We start from the raw sequence: 20,894 nt of genomic DNA, 5'->3' as shown, positions 1-20,894 counted from the left end.
TGCTTTGACATCAGAGAGAAGGAATGAGGATTGTGAAAAGTTTCTCTGAACAAGTGACATTAAGACTGAGGCCTAAGGGACAAGAGAATGTTGGTCATCAGAACCAAATTATCGACTCTAAGCCCCGCATGGGATATCTCCCAGGAACATTGGGGCCTGTCACACATTCCAGGAAGGAGCAGCCGCACAGCTGCAGCCACAGCTGCCAGGAACAGCCTGGCTCCCGCCCTGTGTGTCGGGGAGGGCAGGGGCTGGAGGGTTTCCTCTGGGGGCCCTGAGTGAGCTCACCCTCACCCGAACGCTGACTTCATCCATCCAAGGCTGTTTGGCTTAGAGCCCAGGCAAGTGAGGGGCTCCCTCCCATAATAGGCCCTTGGCCACCTAGCAGATTTGGGGCGGGGGGTGGGGAATGTGTTTCAGGCCTAACCCAGCTCCCCAGAAATCAGGGGATGCATATTGAGCTATGAAATGTCAGGGGGCTTTAAGAAAAAAAGATGGGGGGGAGGGGTGTCAAGGGGTGGTGGGGGCAGGGGAGAACTTTGTTTTTTTAAGGTAGAAAAATGCAAGGAAGTGAAGTTTTTTTTCTCCATTTGTTCTTTGGCAATCCCATCCGAGAATCTCAGGGGCCATGCAGATGACATCATGCCTTATAACAAAGAACTCTCAGTAGTTCTGTGAAATGGAACCCCTGCCTGCACCATGTCTCTGATGGAAGCTGCTTTATTATTTATGTGTTTAAAGCTGTGTTTTAGGTCACATTTAAATGAGGGTTTAATAGTCTTCCATATCTACCACAAGTAGATTCTAAGGCATGAAGATCACAGGAAATGAATTTCACTTCTCAGCGTCACAAACATTTGGAGTACAAGAAGTTCAGGGATGGATATTATAAGTAAGAAAGGTACAAAAGAAGTTTGCTTTAAAAATAACCCCCAAAAGTTTAAAACTTGATTTCCCCCCAAAGTCCAAATAATTGTGGTCTAACCATCAGAGTAAAGGCTTCATTGGCTCCATCCTTTGGTAGGAATTAGTTCATGGACAACTGTATATCAGATCCAGGGTGTGTGCAAGAGACACGCACATGCATCACACACGCAAGCACATACACCCGCAAAGACAGACACACAGCTGAGTTTCTGATGTCCTCGGCACTTCGTATCCATGTTCTTAAGTCTGCCGCCGGCCCAGTGCATTGGGCAAGTTACTTCTTTGGAGGCAGGACATTTTCTTCAAAGAAGCCCTGGTTGACGACATTCCCTGCTGGGAAGTATCTGGCCACCACGAAGGAGGACCCATCACTTGCAGATGCCTTTCCCACTCCCATCTTCTTTGTATTCTTCCATACCATGGCCGTGAAGTGCCCTGTAGGGGAGCAGATTGGGGGGGGGGGGAGGGAGAGGGACACAGGTTAGTTAACAACGTCTGGAGAAGGATGTTGCAAGAGATTCTTCGGCTCCTGCACCATCTTGCCAGGCTCAGGGAAGCTTGATCTTCTTCACGGACACCAATCAGAGACATGGGTCACGAAACATACCAACTGCCTGATTTTCTATTGCATCAGGTCCTCTCTGCTCACCTCACCACGTACCGATGCCCAAAGGTTTCGTGGCCTCCCAGAGATCGTGACAAATCCAAGTTACCCCAACAATTAGGATACCACCCTGCCTTGAACCTGCCTTCAGCCCTCCCCTGAACTGCACTCTTCAAAGTCACCAACGATCTCCATGTTCTTCTCCAATGGTCCCTTTTTATCTTCATCTTACTCAACATCTCAGGAACATTTAATTAGGGTGACTCCTCTCCTTTTCAAAGCACTCCCCTCTTGGGGGTTCCATGATGCTACCTCTTGCCATTATCCCCATCTCACTGCCTCTTCCTCCTCCTCTTGGTCTCACTTGTACATGTTGGAGGACTTGCACTTCCCTAGACTCAAATCTGGGCTCACTGTTCTTGCTGCACTCCTTAGGCAATGTCATCTTTCCCTGGCTCCTAAATTTATTTCTCCAGCCCAAACCTCTCCTCTGTGTTCCAAACACAACTACTTACTTGACATTTCCACTTGGATGACTCACAGACATCTCAAATTTAACCTCACTCTTGATTTTGGTCCGCCCCAAGTTATCCTTCTCCCTACCCTCCCATTTCCTTTCAGGACAATTCTATACACGCATTCCTAGGGATAGGTCTGTATTCCTCACCCCACGTCCTTTCCCCGCAACAACCCAATCCTGACAAATCTAACTGTAAAGGACACCTCAAGTCCATCCACTCCCAAAACTTTGGTCGCATCCACAAACTTTTCTCACTTGGACCCTGGCTGGTTCCCCAGCTTCCACCTTTGTCTTCTCCAATTCACTTTTTGCTTAAGTAGCCAGAGTGATCATTCTGTGACTAAGCCAGATCTGTTCCTTCCCTGCTTAACAATCCTTTGAGTGCTTCCAACTGCACCTAGAATGAAAGTGAATGCTTTGGATCAGCGGCCTCTCTTCCATTCCTTGAACACCCCGGGTTACTTCCCACCATGGAGCATGGCACACACTGGTGTGGAATACGCTTCTGATGACCAACGTTTTCTTGTCCCTTAGGCCTCAGTCTTAATGCCACTTGTCCAGAGAAACCTTTCACAATCACTTTGATTTCCTGAACACCTCCCTCCCAACACAGTCTTATCACACCTGTTTTTTCCCTTCCTAACATTCTTACCATTTGCAATGTTAGATTTGATTACTGGCTTATTGCTTGGCTTCTTCATGAGGCCAGAGAGCCCCACATGGGTAGATACCAAATTGTTTTTTTTCACCAAAGTATACCCAGTACCCTGGCACAGCCTGCACATGCCACTTTTACTAAATGAGTGAATGGAATGAGTGAGGGAATGAATGAATGAAAGGCATAGGAAAGAATCCTCTTGGACTCAGGCTCTGCTTTCACTAGAAGTGCAGGCCTGCTATGAACTCTTTGAGACCTTAACGAAGTAGAGCCTCCTTCAATTCCCTCTGCTCTCAGTCCAACAGACCAGATCTTTCTCAAGGACTGAATAGCCAATAGGGGTAGTGGGGGGATTAAATGTCCATCAATAAATGAATAGATAAATAAAATGTTGCCTATACATACAATGGAATATTATTCAGCCTTAAAAAGGAATGAAATTCTAACATGTGCTAAACCTGGATGAACTTGAGGACATTATGCTAAGTGAAATAAGCCACACAAAAGAACAGATATTGAAGGATTCCCACTTATATAAGGTTCCTAGAATAGTCAAATGCATAAAGACAGAAAATAGGATAGTAGTTACTAGGGGAGGAGGAAGGGACAGGAGTCATTGTTTAATGGGTTCAGAATTTCAATATGAGATGATGAAAAAGTTCTGGAGATGAGGAGTAGCGGTGGTGGCACAACACTAGGAATGTACTTAGTCCCGCTGAACTCTACACTTACAAATGGTTATGATGATAAAGTTTACGTTAAATATATTCTACCACAAAATTAAAGCAAGAAAGAAAGGAGTAAATGAACGAATAAATAGATAAATAAATAAATAATGGTAGTGACACCTTTCCAATTCTCCAGGGACGAGAAAACATTGATCTCGCCCTGTGTATCAGAAATGGTAAGGACTGAATCAATAAATGTGCACTGATTAAACTGTGTGTTTCCCCCTACAGTGGAACCCTATTTTTAAATTGAGGTATACTGCCCTAACCGGTTTGGCTCACTGGATAGAGCGTCGGACTGAAGGGTCCCAGGTTCGATTCCGGTCAAGGGCATGTACCTTGGTTGCGGGCACATCCCCAGTAGGAGGTGCGCAGGAGGCAGCTGATTGATGTTTCTAACTCTCTATCCCTCTCCCTTCCTCTCTGTAAAAAATCAATAAAATATATTTTAAAAATAAATAAATAAATTTAGGTATACCAGTAGTTTATTTATTTGTCTACATACAAAAAAGATGTCCTTTCTGAAAATAACCAAACATAAACACCAATCAATAGCGTTGATGTGATACGGTCAACGCAGGAATGAAAAGAAAGAAAGCCGTAAGTACCACTATGCATCTTTTCTGCTAGTCCTTCCACTTGTATTAACCATCGCCCAACAAAACTCTGATTTCCACCTCAGAACAGAGAAACACGTCTTGCCGATTCACCCTGGTCCTGACAGTTGTGAGCCGCAGGTCCAGGCTTTTGGCAGCTTTGCCAGGAGTCACCGCTTCTGTGGGCTGTCTTTCCATCAAGGCTCAAGTCCTTTCCCATCCCAGCCTTTTCTCTCCACAGACCACATGCTTTGGCCACAGACCCACCCACTCTCTCTGTCACCCAGAAAAGGAAGAAAGAGCTGCTGTTTACCCACTGGTTGCCAAGAATCTGATTACAGACACAACATGAGCTTCGGCAGCATTGAACGCCTGCGGCAGCCTTTTGCAAACAGATGAGACTAAGTTATCTTCCTTCTGGCCGGGGAGGTTTCTGTCCACACAGAGATAACGGAGTATGGTATTCAGAGATGAATTAAAGGACACGACTTCCTTAGCAACCATCAGATACACACTGGTTTCTAACTCTAAACTACTCACAGCTTGCTTTTTCTTTTTCTCCTAAATAGATCACATCCTCTTTCCTGTTCTGGACCCAGACTTCCTAAAATATACACTTGAAAAACACACTAAGTCCCAGTGTCGCTGTGCAAGGGAATCATGTGCAGCAGTGAGGAAGAAGGAGAAAGCTCTCTTTGTATCGACAGGGAACAATCTCTGCCAATCTGCGGTGTGAAGAAAGGCGGTGCAAAACAGGTCACGTATCTGACACCAGAGCATAAAAAAAGAAAAAAAACAACCCACACGTATTCACACAAGTGCCGGCATAAGCTCCCAACAGCTCTAGAACGATGCCTAGGAAACTGGCGTCACGGGTTGGCCAGGGACGGCAGGAAGGCTCTTCCCCTTACAGAGCTTACACACATCATGCCCTGTGGAAGCATTACTAATTCAGAATACACCAACAAACAGACCTGCTCATCAAAACAGAATATAACCAAGGAATTGCAAGAAACCATTTCCCTCCACTCAGCCCTTGGCATAGAACTGTGTTCTTTCTTCTTCTTCTTCTTCTTTTTTATTGTTTGAAGTATTACAAATAGTAGTACACATGTCTCCTTTTTTGTGTTCTTTACCACAAGATGCTGACAGGGGTGGGGTGGCTGGGGGGAGATTATAGATATTTCAAAGTTTTTCTTTCACCTACACCATGATCGTAGGTCAGGGGATCCCAGAACAAAGGTGCATCTCCGGGGGGAGGCTGGGGTGGGAGACGGGCCTGCAGATCTTTAAGGGTCTTGGAGCCCTGATTGTAACTCCCCACAAACCTGTGCTCCTGTCCCAGGATCAGGCTCTGCCTATGCCCAGGCATTGCCCACGGACACCTGGGATGACACAGGGACTAGTTCTTCTGGGGCTTCCCCTTGAGGGGTGGGAAGTCTGGAGCTACGGGAGAGACAGGTGGTCCGTGACCACGGGAAGCCGCGTCCCGTTCCTGGCTCAGCTTTGGTATTCCGTATCGATACAAGAAGAGCTTCCTCAGTCTTCCTTACTATTGCTCGTTATTCCCTGGCAAAGATCTACTAGGTCCCGGGCGCGGCTCCTGCCTTGGAGCAGGGGCCGTGGAAAGAGCATCGGACTGAGGACGGAAGGTGTGAAGAGGTCTCTCCCGGTTCCCGGGGCTCAGGGTCCTCCTCTGCAAAGAGTGGAGGAAGCCCCACCTCCAAACGGTGTTGCAAGGCTTCCGCTGCCGAGGACGGTAGCAGAGCGAATCCCTCGCTCTGACACATGTCCAATTGCCCGTGAGTCTTGCTCACGGCGGAAGCGGATCCAGACGCTATAAAATATCAAACGGCTCGCCGAAACCGGTGTGGCTCAGTGGGTAGAGCATCAGCCTGCGGACTTGAAAGGTCCCAGGTTCGATCCGGTCAAGGGCATGTACCTTGGTTGCGGGCACATCCCCAGTAGGGGGTGTGCAGGAGGCAGCTGGTCGATGTTTCTAACTCTCTATCCCTCTCCCTTCCTCTCTGTAAAAAATCAATAAAATATATTTTAAAAAATAAATAAAAATAAAATATCAAACGGCTCCTAGACACAGATCTTCGTGAAAAGGACACCGGGTTCTGCCAACACTTGCGATCACTGGGAGGAGGTGGTGGTTACTATCCCCTCCCTCATGGAGGGAGCTGGGTTGCCACAGAGCCATCACTTCTCCCTGCGGCCTGGCAGCCGCCTCCTCGGGCCCGAGTGCCCCGGGGAGAAGCACTGGGGCAGATGTTTCCATCCCTGCCCCGTGGTCCTGCCCACAAGGTTGCAAGAACTCCTGCCTGAAAGGGCGAGCAGAAAACCACAGGAAACAGTGACTGGTTCTGAGAACAGGTCACTTCCTGCTTCTGAAGAACCTCCAGAGGGTAGGAGGCCGTATGCGGCTCCACCCATGGGTGGGGTGGGGAGGAGTAGAGGGATAGGGTGGGTAGAGAATCCCTTTTTCAGTTTTTCTGGTGCCTTCTGATCAGAGAAACTCACAGCCCCTTCCAACCCATCCTGGGCCGCCTCAGGTGCACCTAGGTGGTTCTGAGGAAAGACGGGAGCCTGGGGAGGCCTGGGGAGGGGCCAGCGGGAGCCCGGAGCTCAGAGATGCTGACAGGGGTGGGGTGGGGCTTGAGTGAGTTAAACGTTGACCACTCACAGTGGAGGCCTAGGAGAAAGGCTGGATGGTCCCCAGTCAGCTCCTCCTGCATCTAAACTCCACCTCCAGAATGTCCGGTGGAGACCTCCACCTTGTCCCTCTCCCCCTAAGACCGGGAAGGACGGGACGTGGACCCACGTTCACACAAACAGCAGTGCCAGGGCGGAGACTAGCTCCAGGGGCTCTGCGGCCCAAGCTCACCGGCACCTCCAACTGCAGCGTGAAGGGGAAAGGAGAAGGCCTGGGAGGCCATGGGGCCTGGGGCCGGGGCAGGAAGGAAGCGGGCGTGAAGGGAGGAGGGGGTTAAAGGGTTAAAGCCCAGAGACGAGCGAGCGTGGCCCTTTCCCTGAAGGCCCCAGGAGAGCAACATGGGCAGAGAGGGTCTGGGAACATTCTGGGTGCTCGGGAGCAGGCTGGATGCAGGGAGCAAGACCAGCAGTAGGATGGCCGGATACAAGTGCCGAAGCTCCACTTCTGGAAAGAAGCACTCGGCAGCTTCTAGAATGCACAGCCCCTTACGACACACGCCAGTCATCCGAAGAACTTGGAGCTGGCGGGGCAGACAGCATCCGCCTGGGAGCTTAGCTGGAGGGCGTGTGTGTGTGTGTGTGTGTGTGTGTGTGTGTGCTGGGGAAACAGGGTTCTACCCTTTGGGCAAAGTCAGATCAGAGAAATATGGGAGAGGTAAAACAGGAGGGAATCGATTGGTTTTCCGAGGGTTCGTTCCTCTCCGACACCCAACTGTCCAGGGCGAGGCCAGTGGTGCGACCCAGTCACTCACCCGTCCCAGAGGTGAAGCCAGGCTGCTGGAAGTTGTAGTTCTTAATTTCATTGTACCACCTATCGGCCACCTCCTGTCCTGTATGGGGAAGACACTGAGACTCAATAGCAACATCAACCCCCGCCCTGCTCCTTCCACCTGCTCCCACCAACCGCAAGCCACGCACCCACGAGAGGTCTGATAGAGCACCCCGGAGCTGAAACAGGACTCGGGCCCGCGGGCACACCCAAGCTGAAGAAGAGGTGGCCTTGGGGGTGGGAGGAGCCCTGGCCTGGGATCACCCGCATCTGCTCCTCGCCAGGCCACGACCTCGCTGTGGAATCCTAGGCAAGGCCTTCCCCGCCCTGGGCCTCCGTAAAGAGGGTTAAGTGCAATGTACTCCACGGGCTTCTGATGATGCTAATAGTCTTCCAGAGCCCCCCCCCTCCCCATCCCACCCCAAGCCTGGCCCCTGGAGTAGCCACAGGAGGAAAGGCAATGGGCTGCTGGGCCTGGGTCTCCACGGCTGCAGAAGGGTCCTCACTTGGAGCATCCCGGGCCTAGACGTGCTGACGGGAGAAAGCGCGCCGCGTTTCCCTGGGAGCTGCGGATCTCAGGGCCAGAGTCAGAAGGAGCCTCGGAGCTCAGAGCAGAACCGCAGGCTCGAATGTGTGCACGTGTCACCTGGGGCTCTTGCTAAAATGCAGGAGGTCCCGGGGGCAGCCTAGGAGTCTGCATTCCTGACGAGTGCCCAGAGGCGGCTGCGGCCCGTGCTCCACGCTTTGGGCGGCAAGGAAGGCCTTGGAGAGCAGCGGCCACACCCTGGCCTCGTTGGGGAACATGGGAAACTGCTGACGCCTGGGGCCGGCCGCGGACGGAAGGTACATGGATCTCTGGGGGAGGGACCCGGCACTGGTGTTTTTAAAAAGTACCACAAGATCCCAATGTGCAGCCGGTGTGGGGAGCCACGGCCTTCGCGACCCCTTACCCAGCCCCCTCTCTGTAGAGGTGGGAAACTGAGGCCAGAGAGGGGGAGGCCTTGCTCAAGGCTCCCCAGGGAGCCAGTTCAAGAATGGGCGGGAACCAGCTCTCCGACTGGCTCTTTCCCATCCCTCTCCCTCCTCCCCTGGGCCCGCCAGGCCCAAAACCAGGCCTGGGGGGCGGCTGCTGGCTGTGGACTCCTGCCTTGGGGTGGGGCGGGGGGGAGGGGGCCACGCACACCCCTCTCCTGGAGCGGCGGGAGCTGGGGAAACCAAGAGGACACTTGGGCCTCCCCAGGGAAGTCCCAGGAATGTGAGGCCGGGCGGGAGGAGGCATTCTCCACTGGGTCTGGAGAAGGCTTCGGAGGGAGGCCGTGCCGCCAGCACTTTTCCTAAAAAGCCAGGGCAGGCTGTCAGACCAGGAAGCTGCATGTCTGGTCAGTGCGGCGGGTGGCCACGCCCGGCCGAGCCCTCGGATGAAGGGTTGTCTTGCCCGTGATTATGATTTTCTTTCCGACATGTTAAAAGCTCTATTGCGCTTTTCCGGTGCAGAAGTCAATACACCAGCTCTGTACAACAGCTGTTTCAGAGGAGTGTGACAAAAGTGAGATTCCTCTGTAGCTGGGGGGGCCGGGGAGCAGGGTCAGGCTGGGCCTGCACAGAGGCCTGGGGCCCGCACCCTGCTCCTGGGCTGGGAGCTCCTGCGAAAGGGGGTCCGGGCAGTCCGGCCCTTCCCTGTGCCCCTGGCAGCAGCACAGGCCTGGCCCTATCGGGGCCGCTGCGGTGGGAGCTCGGGGTTCCTCTCGGCTCTGCTCTGCGCCTGCGGCCGGGCCACCGCATGGCCACACACGGAGGGCGAGGGCCCAGGAGGGGCTTGAATGTGGCTGCCGAGGGCAGGGGAGGCCGGGCCGAGGGCAGGGGAGCCGAGAAAGCACCCACCTGGCTGATCGTAGGACGCCCAGGCCAGGTTCTCCCCGCACTGGCCGCGGCTGGACTCGGGGCTGTGCTTGAGGATCCTCGTGCTGGCCAGCGCCTCCGAATACCTGCGGGATGACGGTGTCACCTCAGCGGGACGCCGCCCAGGGAGGCCCCGAGCCTGAGCCCTACACCGGCGTGGCCACCCGTCCTTCCCTGGGCTCGCAGCGCAAACTGGGAGCAGCTCTCCTGAGCCCCAAACAGCCCACTTTACAGAGGGGCAAGCGGAGGTTCAGAGGAGCATAGGGACCTGCAGGGTCGTTATTCTGGCCTGACCGATTCTGCCCCCGAAACTCCTGCCCCTCCAGCCCCCCCAGGGCCCCTCTGACTGCGGCCGCCGCCCGGGGAGGGCGCCCCGGGACGGGCACTCACTGCTGAGCCTCCCGGTTGAGCTTCTTGCACAGCTTCAGCGGGGGGACACCATGCTGCCGCCGGTACTCGTTGTGGGCCCGCAGGACCTCGTTATTGAACTGCTTGGAAGCTGTAACGATTCCAGAGCGGAGACCATCTCAGTGCAGGGAGAGGACCACCCAGACCCCAGCCAGTGGCCGGTGCCCCTCAGGGCCCCAGCCCAGTGGTCGGCAAACTCCTCAGTCAACAGAGCCAGATATCAACAGTGCAGCGACGGAAATTTCTTTTCAGAGCTGAAAACCGACTTCTGCGCATGGGCCACGAAGTTTCAATCGCTCTGTATGTTTCAATCGCACAGATATTTTGTGGAAGAGCCACACTCCAGGGGCCAAAGCGCCGCATGTGGCTCGCGAGCCGCGGTTTGCCGTCCACTGGCCTAGCCAAATGGACAAGTGATGGAGTGCTCCACACCTCTGCCCGCCCCGTCTCCGTCCCTCACACCTCTGCCCGCCCCGTCTCCGTCCCTCACACCTCTGCCCGCCCCGTCTCCGTCCCTCACACCTCTGCCCGCCCCGTCTCCGTCCCTCACACCTCTGCCCGCCCCGTCTCCGTCCCTCCACACCTCTGCCCACCCCATCTCCGTCCCTCACACCTCTGCCCACCCCATCTCCGTCCCTCCACACCTCTGCCCACCCCATCTCCGTCCCTCCACACCTCTGCCCACCCCATCTCCGTCCCTCACACCTCTGCCCACCCCATCTCCGTCCCTCCACACCTCTGCCCACCCCATCTCCGTCCCTCACACCTCTGCCCACCCCATCTCCGTCCCTCACACCTCTGCCCACCCCATCTCCGTCCATCACACCTCTGCCCGCCCCATCTCCGTCCCTCACACCTCTGCCCACCCCGTCTCCGTCCCTCACACCTCTGCCCGCCCCATCTCCGTCCCTCCACACCTCTGCCCGCCCCGTCTCCATCCCTCCACACCTCTGCCCGCCCCATCTCCGTCCCTCCACACCTCTGCCCGCCCCATCTCCATCCCTCACACCTCTGCCCACCCCATCTCCGTCCCTCCACACCTCTGCCCGCCCCGTCTCCATCCCTCCACACCTCTGCCCACCCCATCTCCGTCCCTCCACACCTCTGCCCGCCCCGTCTCCATCCCTCCACACCTCTGCCCGCCCCATCTCCGTCCCTCCACACCTCTGCCCGCCCCATCTCCATCCCTCCACACCTCTGCCCGCCCCGTCTCCGTCCCTCACACCTCTGCCCGCCCCGTCTCCGTCCCTCACACCTCTGCCCGCCCCGTCTCCGTCCCTCACACCTCTGCCCGTCTCCGTCCCTCACACCTCTGCCCGCCCTGTCTCCGTCCCTCACACCTCTGCCCGTCTCCGTCCCTCACACCTCTGCCTACCCCGTCTCCATCCCTCACACCTCTGCCCGTCTCCGTCCCTCACACCTCTGCCTACCCCGTCTCCGTCCCTCACACCTCTGCCCGCCCCGTCTCCGTCCCTCACACCTCTGCCCGCCCCGTCTCCGTCCCTCACACCTCTGCCCGCCCCGTCTCCGTCCCTCACACCTCTGCCCGCCCTGTCTCCGTCCCTCCACACCTCTGCACCTCTGCACCCATGGATTATGCAGGGCCCATATGCAGGGATCTGGGTCTTTATCCAAAGCAATGGGAAGCAACTGATTGGGGGCAGAGGAGTGAGCTGGTGAGATCGGTGTTTCCGAAAGATCCTGCTGGCTGCTGAGTGGAGGATGGGCCAGGGGTGCAGAGCACATGTTGGGGTGGGGGTAGGGGTGCTGGGCAGTGAGCAATGGGACTTCTGAAGAAAATGTTTGAGGGAGACTGGATATCTCAGGCTGGACCTATGGTGCCTGGCGGCGGGGACTGGACCGGACTGGAGGTGGGTGCTCAGAGGGAACACACCTGGCTGGGTGGAGAGGTCCCCACACTGGGCTGGTAAAATCAAGAAGACAGAGGGACAGATGAAGAAAAAAGGACCAGGAAGGACAGCATTGGGAAGTGAATGAGGGGAGGGTGTGGAAAAGAATGTGTTGGTGTTGGGTTCAGAGATGCACTGAGGGATGAAATGGAGCCCGTGCTCAATGGGGTCATGGCCTTAGAAAGGGCAAGGTCCGGGGGCTAGGATTAGGGAAAGAATAAGTGGGTGAAGCCAGGTCAGGCAAGGTCAATAGTGGACAGAAGTCACATCAATTTGGATCTGAAATGGAACCCCATCCATCCAACACCCCCCCGCTCATCTCTCCACCATTCATTCATCCATCTATTGCTCCATCCTCTCTGCAGCAGCAGCATCCACCCAACCGCAGCCCATCCCCCTGTTCCTGTGCTCTCCGAGCACCTCCTGTGCCAGGTCCCGCATGGCGTGCGCGGTGCCCAGGGACAAAGCAGCCACGTCCTGCCTCAAAGAGCTCACACACGGAGGGAGACCGCCTGCAAACAGGGTGACGGAGCACAGGTGCCAGAGGAACTTGAAAAGCAACCTCACATGGTCTGGGGACTCAGGAAGGAGGTGACCCCAGGTAGGAGGCCCCAAAGATGTCTGGACGCAGCAAGCCGAACTTGGATGGTGAAGGCACTGAGTGACGGCTGCAGGAATCTGCGGGTGCCCCTCCGTGGAAATGGGGTGAACTGGGTGAGTTAGGAGTGAGGGCTACAGAGAACCCTTAAACTGAGCTAGTTCCATGGGGCAGGAGCCTGTCCCCAAGGCCCGGCTGAGGGCAGGAAGGGAGTAAACTGGAGAATGAAAGCATCAAGAAGCATCGGTTACTCCTGCCATTACCCCAGGTCACACTCATCCGCTGTCCTTCTCGCTGTCTTTTCACCCCAGGCGCGGAGCAGATAAGCCATCAGAGAATCCCTTCCCCTCTCTCAGCCAGATCCCCGTGTCTCCTGGGCCTTCAAATCAAACTCTCTGGACCTGGGAGTGGACTGGAGGGGAAGAAGGCCAGGACTTGCCCTCGGGAGCTTTTGGCCAGATGCCACCCCAGGGGAGGTGACGGCAACTGCCAGCTGTGGGGGCAGAGCTGTCCAAGGGGCTTTCGATGAGCTGAAGAATGAGTGGTGCCGACCCCGAGGACGGCGGAGCCCAGCAGGGCAGTCCGGTGAGGTCCAGGCACAGGCATGTGGGCAGGACAGGGACGCCAAGCCCGTGGACAGGCAGCGCTGAGAGCCAGGGCCAGGCTCTCCTTGGCAGAGGGGTATGTACGAGGCTGCTGAAAACTAGGTCACTGCACTCCCAGAACATGGGAAGTTCAGAGAAATAAAAGTGAAAGTTCCTGTGCTCAGCCTAAGCTTGCTGCCCAAGTCATCGTCCCCACCAGGGCCAGTTCCCTGGGGCAGGGTTCCCAGGAAGGGGTCAGGAGGACTTCCTGGTAATCAGGATGGGAGCCCTGCCTCCCCACCCTCTGGGAGGCATCCCCCACCCCCTCCCAGGAGTCCCCTCCCAGCACGGCAGCCTGTCCCAGCCCAGGTGGCTCCTCACAGCAGGGCCTCGGCCTCAGGGAGGCAAGATATCACCGGTGTCCACACCCAGCACGAGGCACACCCCACTTCTGCAGAAAAGCCCAAGGACAAAGATAAACAGAAGGGAAAAAAGGTCAGAGGAAACCTACCCATCCCTGCACTAGGCAGGGAGAGCTCACAGCCAGCCCACAATGGGGAGAGGGATTATGTCCTCATAGGAGGGCCCTCGGAGGCTTTTGGGGTGCCGGCCCGGAATGAGGGAGGTCCTTTCTCCTGCATGTTGGCCAGCCACTGCTGGGTGCCGGGCTGTGCACCGTCTCCTTTACTTCTCACCACCATGTGTGGGAGCTGTCCATTTATTAAAATGGGGAAACTGAGGCTCAGGAAGGGCGGTAACCTGTACACATTCCCACAACTGGTTCCGGGGTGAAAACACTGTCCTTCACCCCACACCCCCTCCAAGGGATACAAGTCAAAGGAAGTCACCGAGACAGAGGGATTGACCAGACCCGGAGAAGGGCCGGGCTCAGTGAGGTGGGCAGCTGCCTTCAGGTCTCTGAAGGGAGAGAGGAAGGGGAAGAGAACAGAACTAAGGTTTCAGACCTGCCTAAGGGGCCCCAGAGGAGAATCTGGGGCTGCCGGGGTAGAAGCTCCAGGGGCAGGTCTGGGGCTCAAGGTCAGAGCTGCTGGAAGGTGGAGGGGCTGTCTGGGCTGGCTCCCTGGGGCTGAGGGGAGAGAAGGGGCTGGCTCCCTGGGGCTGAGGGGAGAGGGAAGGGGCTGGCTCCCTGGGGCTGAGGGGAGAGGGAAGGGGCTGGCTCCCTGGGGCTGAGGGGAGAGGGAAGGGGCTGGCTCCCTGGGGCTGAGGGGAGAGGGAAGGGGCTGGCTCCCTGGGGCTGAGGGGAGAGGGAAGGGGCTGGCTCCCTGGGGCTGAGGGGAGAGGGAAGGGGCTGGCTCCCTGGGGCTGAGGGGAGAGGGAAGGGGCTGGCTCCCTGGGGCTGAGGGGAGAGGGAAGGGGCTGGCTCCCTGGGGCTGAGGGGAGAGGGAAGGGGCTGGCTCCCTGGGGCTGAGGAGAGAGGGAAGGGGCAGGGCTAAGCTGCCCGAGGGAGTGGAGGGCACAGGCCTCTCAGGTGGGGCTGACCTGGGGGCTCCAGAAGGTCCTTTGGGGCCTGGGCTTCTAAGTGCCAAAGACTCCAGGAGGTCTGTGCCCCTCCTCCCCTCCGGCTGGCACAGGCTCCTCCCTCAGCATCTGTCCTCATCTGAGGCCTCGCAGAGCCCAGCCCGACTCATTTCTTTCCGCCCAGGGGCCCAGGACGCCCAGGGGCCGGGCAGGATTTGTAGACAGGCCCCTTCTGCCTCTTGGCAGGAAGCTGGTGTTAAACACTTTGGCCCAGTCCCCTCACCAAACCAAAACTTAGCAACTAACCCAACTGCAGTGTCAGCCTCTCCCAGGAGTGGAATTTTAAACCAATCATTCTCGAATTTCCTGATCACTAATGAGGCAAACTGTCCGATAAGACCTGCTGCTTCCCTAAGGGGAGATGACCCTGCCTAAAATAACCCACCCTTTTAACTTCTTAGTCTCACCTCGTTCTGCCTAGAAAAACCTTCCGTTTGTACACCTCATCGGAGCACCCTTCCAATTGCTAGAAAGCAACGAACCCCATGAACTGCTGACTAAAGCCAATTAGATCTTCAAATGTACTCGGATGAATATTGTTCTTTAACACTGGAAACTGCCCTGGTCCCACCTTTGGGGTAAAACTGGTTTATCAGGAAGAAAGAATAAAAAGTTGAGGGGGGAAAAAAAGAAAGAAAGAGCAGTTTCTGTTCCAGGGTTCCAGGAAATTCAAGAGGCAAATACCAGCTCTGCTTCTGACTAGCTGTGTGATTCTGGTCAAGTTGCTTAATCACTCAATGCCTCATTCCCCCACCTCCACCCCCACCCCCGCATAGAAAAATGGAGATAGCAGTATCTACCTCACAGGGCTGTTGTGAGAATTAAAAGAATTAATCTATGTCATTGCTTTAGAAGAGTTCTGGAACACAGTGAACAGCTATTCAGTGTCGATTATAATTATATCGTTACCAACAAAGCCTCTGGCTTTGGGAGACATGGTCCCATCGGATCCCATCCCTGACTTCCATGGGAGCAGGACTGCTGGTATTTGTATCAATCTTTTTTTTTTTTTTTTTAAGTATTTTTATTGATTTCAGAGAGGAAGGGAAAAGGAGAGAAAGATAGAAACATCAATGATGAGAGAGAATCCTTGCTCGGCTGCCTCCTGCACGCCCCACACAGAGTTTCGAGCTTGCAACCCGGGCATGTGCCCTGACCAGGAATTGAACCGTGACCTCCTGGTTCATAGTTTGACGCTCAACCACTGAGCCAGGGCTATATCCATCTTCGATGACCTCTTTCAAGCACCTCTGAGCTCAGATATTTGCTGAGTGAATGAGTAAGCAAATGAATTGGACCATAGTCTTCTCTTGACAGATGAGGAAGCTCTAGTCTTTGGGAGGACATGTGAATTTCACAATTTCACACAGTGAGTCCACATTCGAGCTAGACCTAAGAGCAGCCTCCTCTGTGTCAAATCTCTCACACTTTCCACTTTACGTGTACTTCCCTTTCCCTAAGCAGATGCTGGTGAACGGTTCCAGGCTGATCCTTTGCAGATAACCGTCACCGAGGGATTGAAGGAGGCAGGGCAGCCAGTGTCCATTCTCCAGCCCTGCCTGTGGCCGGCCACGCAGGCCCGCCTGGAGCACTGGGCAAGTCCCTGCCTCTCGGGGTTCCACATCCCCATCTGTGTGAGAAGGAAGTATGACATCTGTTTGTTTCAAAAAAGCAGGGAAACCCTTTCTTTGAACTTCCCCCCCACAGCAAAATCAACAGATGAAAATGGAACAGCTGGAACTGATGTGGCCCCCACAGCCACACCCTGCAGAGGTGTCAGGCCCCGCTCAGTAGAAAATTCCTGGGCTAGCTGGTCCCTAAATGCTTTCTGCTCTCATGGCAGAGGTGGATGGAGGGGACATTAAGATTTTCAGAGCCGAAGCCGGTTTGACTCAGTGGATAGAGCGTCGGCCTGAGGACTGAAGGGTCCCAGGTTCGATTCCGGTCAAGGGCATGTACCTTGGTTACGGGCACATCCCCAGTAGGGGGTGTGCAAGAGGCAGCTGGTCGATGTTTCTCTCTCATCGATGTTTCTAACTCTCTATCCCTCTCTCTTCCTCACTGTAATAAATCAATAAAATATATTTTAAAAAAAAAAGATTTTCAGAGGTGCCCTAACCGATTTGGCTCAGTGGATAGAGCCTCGGCCTGAGGACTGAGGGGTCCTGGGTTCGATTCCGGTCAAGGGCATGTATCTTGGTTGCGGGCACATCCCCAATAAGGGGTGTGCAGGAGGCAGCTGATGGATGTTCTCTCTCATCAATGTTTCTAACTCTCTAAAAAAATCAATAAAATATATTAAAAAAAAATATTTTCAGAGGTAATCAGAGGGGTGCAGAAGTCCCTACTGAGCCAGAGCCCAGGCTGAGGAGGAGAGGGAGCAGGCGGCAAGTGATCAGTGTGGTAGGGGAGAAAGCCCACATTCGGGAAGTCAGAGAGCTGGCTTCAAATCCCAGTTTGCCCACTTACGGGTCAAGGTCTGAGTTTGGGCATGGTGCTCAACCTCTAAAAACCTTTACAATTGATAGTAAGTAGCTCCAAGCCTGGCATGCACCAGGAGCTTAACGACTGGTGGTCACCATATTAGGGACCAGAGGTTTCCCCTGAGCCCAAGGCCTGCGCTGAAGGCCCCCTGTCTTCCTCTGCCCCCATCACAGTTGCTGCAAACTGAAGCCCAGCAAGGTGGGCGATGGACCTGAAGTCTCTGAACACTGGGCTGAGCACCTCCTGGAATTAGAGCTGTGTTAGCTCAGTAACAGTTTTCCAGCAATGCCTACCAACCCCAAGTAGCTCTGCGGTTTCTCTGAGGTTTAAGGTTAAAAAGAGTCGAGCTCCTATGAGGACATGAAGGCTCAGAAGAGGCAGGGACTAGCTCCTTACAATGGTCTTTATGAAACCACATCAAGCCCCTTATGGCTACACAAGTGTGAGCGCTACCGGCCCTGCAGCGCAGACCTCCGGCTGGTGGCCTGGAGCCTCAGGGTTGGGCCTGCACTGAAGGCCCATTGGGCCTGGGTTACCCAGAAAGGTCACTGTCTCTTGGAGACCCTTAGGGGAGCCAGCACTGTCCTGGGGGCTTCCAGTCTTCGGGAGAGACAAATACAATGCCTGTGGCTATGAGGGAGGGAGGCCTGAGCCAGCATTCTGGAAGGTCCTTGGTTGTGTGTGTATATGTGTGTGTGTGTGGGGGGGGGAAGAGGGGGTGGCACCTGCCTGAACCAGCTCTAACCTGCCCTCTGCCACTGTCCCCTTCCTCGGAAACCTGCTTGATTCTGTATCTTCAGTCCTAGACGGTGTCACCACCATCTTGCACCCAGGCATACCTGTGGCGCTTGGCTCTCATGTACAAGTTAGTCACCAAAATTGGCTTGAGGGTACCACCTCCCAAACCCATCCTTCCTCCTCTCCAGTTCCTTAGAGCCTCTGTCATCGATTGCCTGAATAACTGCAGCACCCTCTTCCTGACCCCCCACCTCTGCCCTCTTCCCCCTGACCCACTCTCCTGCCACTTTCAGTTAACACCTTTCTGTGGCACTCCAGGTCTCAGGGGTAAAGTCCAAATTCCCAAGACTCTCTGGGATCTGAGCACCTCCTCCAGGAGCCTCCAACAGCCCCTCTGCAAAAGAGATCTCTCCTTCCCCTGAGCTCCCACTGTGCTTCACCTCACCTGCCTAGTGGTTTCCCATCTCTCTCTTTTTTTTTTTTTTTTAATATATTTTATTGATTTTTTACAGAGAGGAAGAGAGAGGGATAGAGAGTTAGAAACATCGATGAGAGAGAAAAATCGATTAGCTGCCTCCTGCACAACCCCTACTGGGGATGTGCCCGCAACCAAGGTACATGCCCTTGACCGGAATCAAACCCGGGATCCTTCAGTCCACAGGCCAATGCTCTATCCACTGAGCCAAACCGGTTTCGGCGGTTTCCCATCTCTTATTGAAGCATGTGATGGCTGTCTCTCGTCCCCAGAGGATTTGAGTCATTGATTCATTTCACAATCCAAATAAACACTCCTGAGGACCAGGCTCATGCCCTCCACAGCATTGAGTCCACAGTACAGAGCTGACAGACGGTGGAGTGGATGGAAAAAAGGGAGGGAGAGAAGGGAGCAAGAAGGCAGGGAGAGATGGATAGATGAGTGAACAGATAGAAGAAGGAGCACTCCGCTGATAGCAGGGCAGGAGAATTGCTCCTCAGGGGAGGAGCTAGCAACAACTGATTAAAATGTGGCTTTAGAGAATTTGTGGATTTTCTCTTAATCTACAGAAGAAAGGAATTGATTCCTTAAAATGCTTGCTCACATCTGCCATGCTCTTGCCCCATCACCTCCTACCGTCATTTTAGCTTCATGACAACTCCTTCTGTCACCTTTCCACACTGTGAAGGACCCAGGGGATCACTTGAGCCACCTCATTGTCCAGATGGGGAAAGAGCTTTGCTCAAGATCACACAGCAAGTGGTGAGCACAGCCAGGCTGAAGGCCAGACCTGTCACTACGCCGAAGGCAGTGTCAGACCGATGCCAGGGGGAGGCATGCTCCCAGCGCGGGGGGGGGGGGGGGGGGGGTGGGGGGGGGGGGGGGGGGGGGCCATGAGTCTGGATCTGAAGGACAGATTCAAGAAGGGACCCAGCTTCACCCTCCTCAGGCTGCCACCCCCGCTGCCACGAAGCAGGACTTCTGGCTTCTGGCCAAGCTGTTCACTAAGGGCCTCCTGTGAGGCAGTGGCCATGCCCAGGTCGTCAGGGCCCCTGTCTGGCGGCCAGGAGTGAGGGGTCTGTGGGAAGCAGGTCTATAGCTGGGCAGTGTCCCAAGCTGACTGTTTAGGGGAGGGGGGCTGCAGCCAAGAAGAGACCTGCCCTCCTTCTGGGGGCGGGGGGGGGGGGCGGGGGACGGGGGAAAGCCAGGGGTGGCCTCTCAGCCCAGAAGTTGAGTCTACAAGGATGGGGAAGATTTTAAACCTCAGAGAAGTGGAAGAGGCAGAGTGAGTGATGGTGCTGGGTGCTGGGAAGGGAGCCGGGGATGGGACCGGCGTGCTGGCCTCAGGATGGCTGAGTGGAGGTGAGAGGTGAAGAACACCCACTCCCAGGGGACTCCAAGCTGGGGCTGAAGAAGGTACCCTCTCTCACCTGCAGGCAATGGAATGGAAGGTGTTGGGAGGGGCAGGGTAAGATCTGCATTTTAGAAAGTTCACCTGGGGCAGCCGCAGCGCTGAGCACGGGCCACCAACAGGTCGGAGAAAAAGGGGAAGCGGGACTCTGTGCCCTGGTGGAGCCTGACAGCCTGGCACACACAGCCTGGCCCAGAGGGGGCCTCCAGGGAGGAGGCACAACGACAGAAGGATGCTCGGCTGTTCCGAGGGCTGGTCGGACGGAGCACGCCGCTCTGCAGGGAAGGATGCTGTCACAGCTTGGCTTTTCCCAACTTCTAACTCTGTCCGCCAGAAACAAAGCAGCGGCCACGCCTTGGCCGGACCCTGAGCGCCGGGAAGCCCTCCCAGCCGCAGTCTCCGGCTCCCAGGCCGGGGGTCCCTCCCGCAGTCTCGCCTTCCCTCCCCCTCTCCGGTGGCCCCACGGCCGCCCCGGCTTCCTGGCTGCCCCGGAAACTGCCCTGGACGCGCCTCCGGGCGCTTCGCCCCCAGCGCCGCTCCATCCCCGCCCGGGTCCCCGCGTGGCAGCCGGAGCCGCATCCCCGCGCCGAGGCGGCCGCCCAGCTCGGGAGATCCCGCCGCGGGGGCGGGGACGGCGAGCATCCCAGAGCCCGCGGCTCCGAGCCATCCCGCCCGCCCGGCGGCCTCACCTGATTTGCCCATGGCCGGCTCGGCACGCTCCGGGGCTCCCGCTGCCTCTGCGCTCCGGGGCCCGCGAGCCGCAAGGGTAGCCTAGGAGGGGCCGGCCCTCCGCAGCCCCTCCCCGGCGCCGCCCGGCCCCGCCTTATAAGGCAGCGGCCGCCGCAGGCCACGGCGCCCGGGGCCACCCGCCGGCGGCCCGGAGGAGGCGCTGCGCGCCCTGCGCCCCGCGAGCCTCCCCCACCGGCTCCGGAGGACGCGCCCCGCGCGGGGACTCTGGGGACAGCCCCAGGCTCTCCAGCTGCGGAGCCGGGGCCCGGGGCCTGGGGGGCCTCCGCCCCGAGCTGTACCCTCACGGGACTCGGCATCACGCGCCTCCGGGCAGGTTCTCAGCAGCTATTCAGCGGCGGACGGGCTGCCAGGACCCCGGTGCTCACCCTTGTGCGGAGTTGGAGCTCTCCCGCCTCCTCCCCGAGTGTGCCGCCCTGCCGGGTCCGGGTCCGGGGACACCGGGCATGGCCGTCCTCTCCCCGGGACACACCCGCTGGTGCGAATCCGGGTTGGAGTTGGAGTGCATGCTCATCTCTGCCGGTTCAAGGCCTACCCATCCCTCAGGGCCTTTCGTCCCTTCACCTTCTTGACCTTGGGGG

The 20,894-nt window shown here is 56.2% G+C and overlaps 1 protein-coding gene across 2 annotated transcripts; it reads right to left on the bottom strand.

Moving 5' to 3' along the window:
* Positions 1 to 702: 702 nt before the first annotated feature.
* On the bottom strand, positions 703 to 20,363 carry GLIPR2 (GLI pathogenesis related 2). Of its 2 annotated transcripts, none has more exons than XM_054727525.1 (5): positions 20,256 to 20,363; positions 9,810 to 9,918; positions 9,402 to 9,505; positions 7,504 to 7,581; positions 703 to 1,362 (listed from the first exon to the last, which is right to left on the bottom strand). In XM_054727525.1, exons 1-5 carry the CDS (start codon positions 20,266 to 20,268, stop codon positions 1,202 to 1,204), a joined length of 465 nt encoding a protein of 154 aa, XP_054583500.1. In that variant the 5' UTR covers positions 20,269 to 20,363; the 3' UTR covers positions 703 to 1,201. The 2 variants fall into 2 exon arrangements, with proteins under 2 accessions (XP_054583500.1, XP_028001865.1); XM_028146064.2 differs by lacking the exon at positions 20,256 to 20,363 and adding an exon at positions 12,599 to 12,629.
* Between the last annotated feature and the right edge of the window lie 531 nt (positions 20,364 to 20,894).

This window comes from Eptesicus fuscus, chromosome 15 (genome assembly GCF_027574615.1).
Source record: "Eptesicus fuscus isolate TK198812 chromosome 15, DD_ASM_mEF_20220401, whole genome shotgun sequence".
Lineage (NCBI taxonomy): Eukaryota > Metazoa > Chordata > Mammalia > Chiroptera > Vespertilionidae > Eptesicus > Eptesicus fuscus.
Note: the sequence above shows the minus strand (reverse complement) of the source record. Positions and strands in the feature narration are given on the sequence as shown.

What these genes read in the sequence shown, in the direction of transcription:
- GLIPR2 (XM_028146064.2), bottom strand. An exon ending in GGCGTCCTACGATCAGCCAG is followed by an intron (nt 7,582 to 9,401) that starts GTGGGTGCTTTC and finishes TTCCCCATACAG; the next exon opens with GACAGGAGGTGGCCGATAGG. An exon ending in TGGCTTCACCTCTGGGACGG is followed by an intron (nt 1,363 to 7,503) that starts GTGAGTGACTGG and finishes GCTCCCCTACAG; the next exon opens with GGCACTTCACGGCCATGGTA.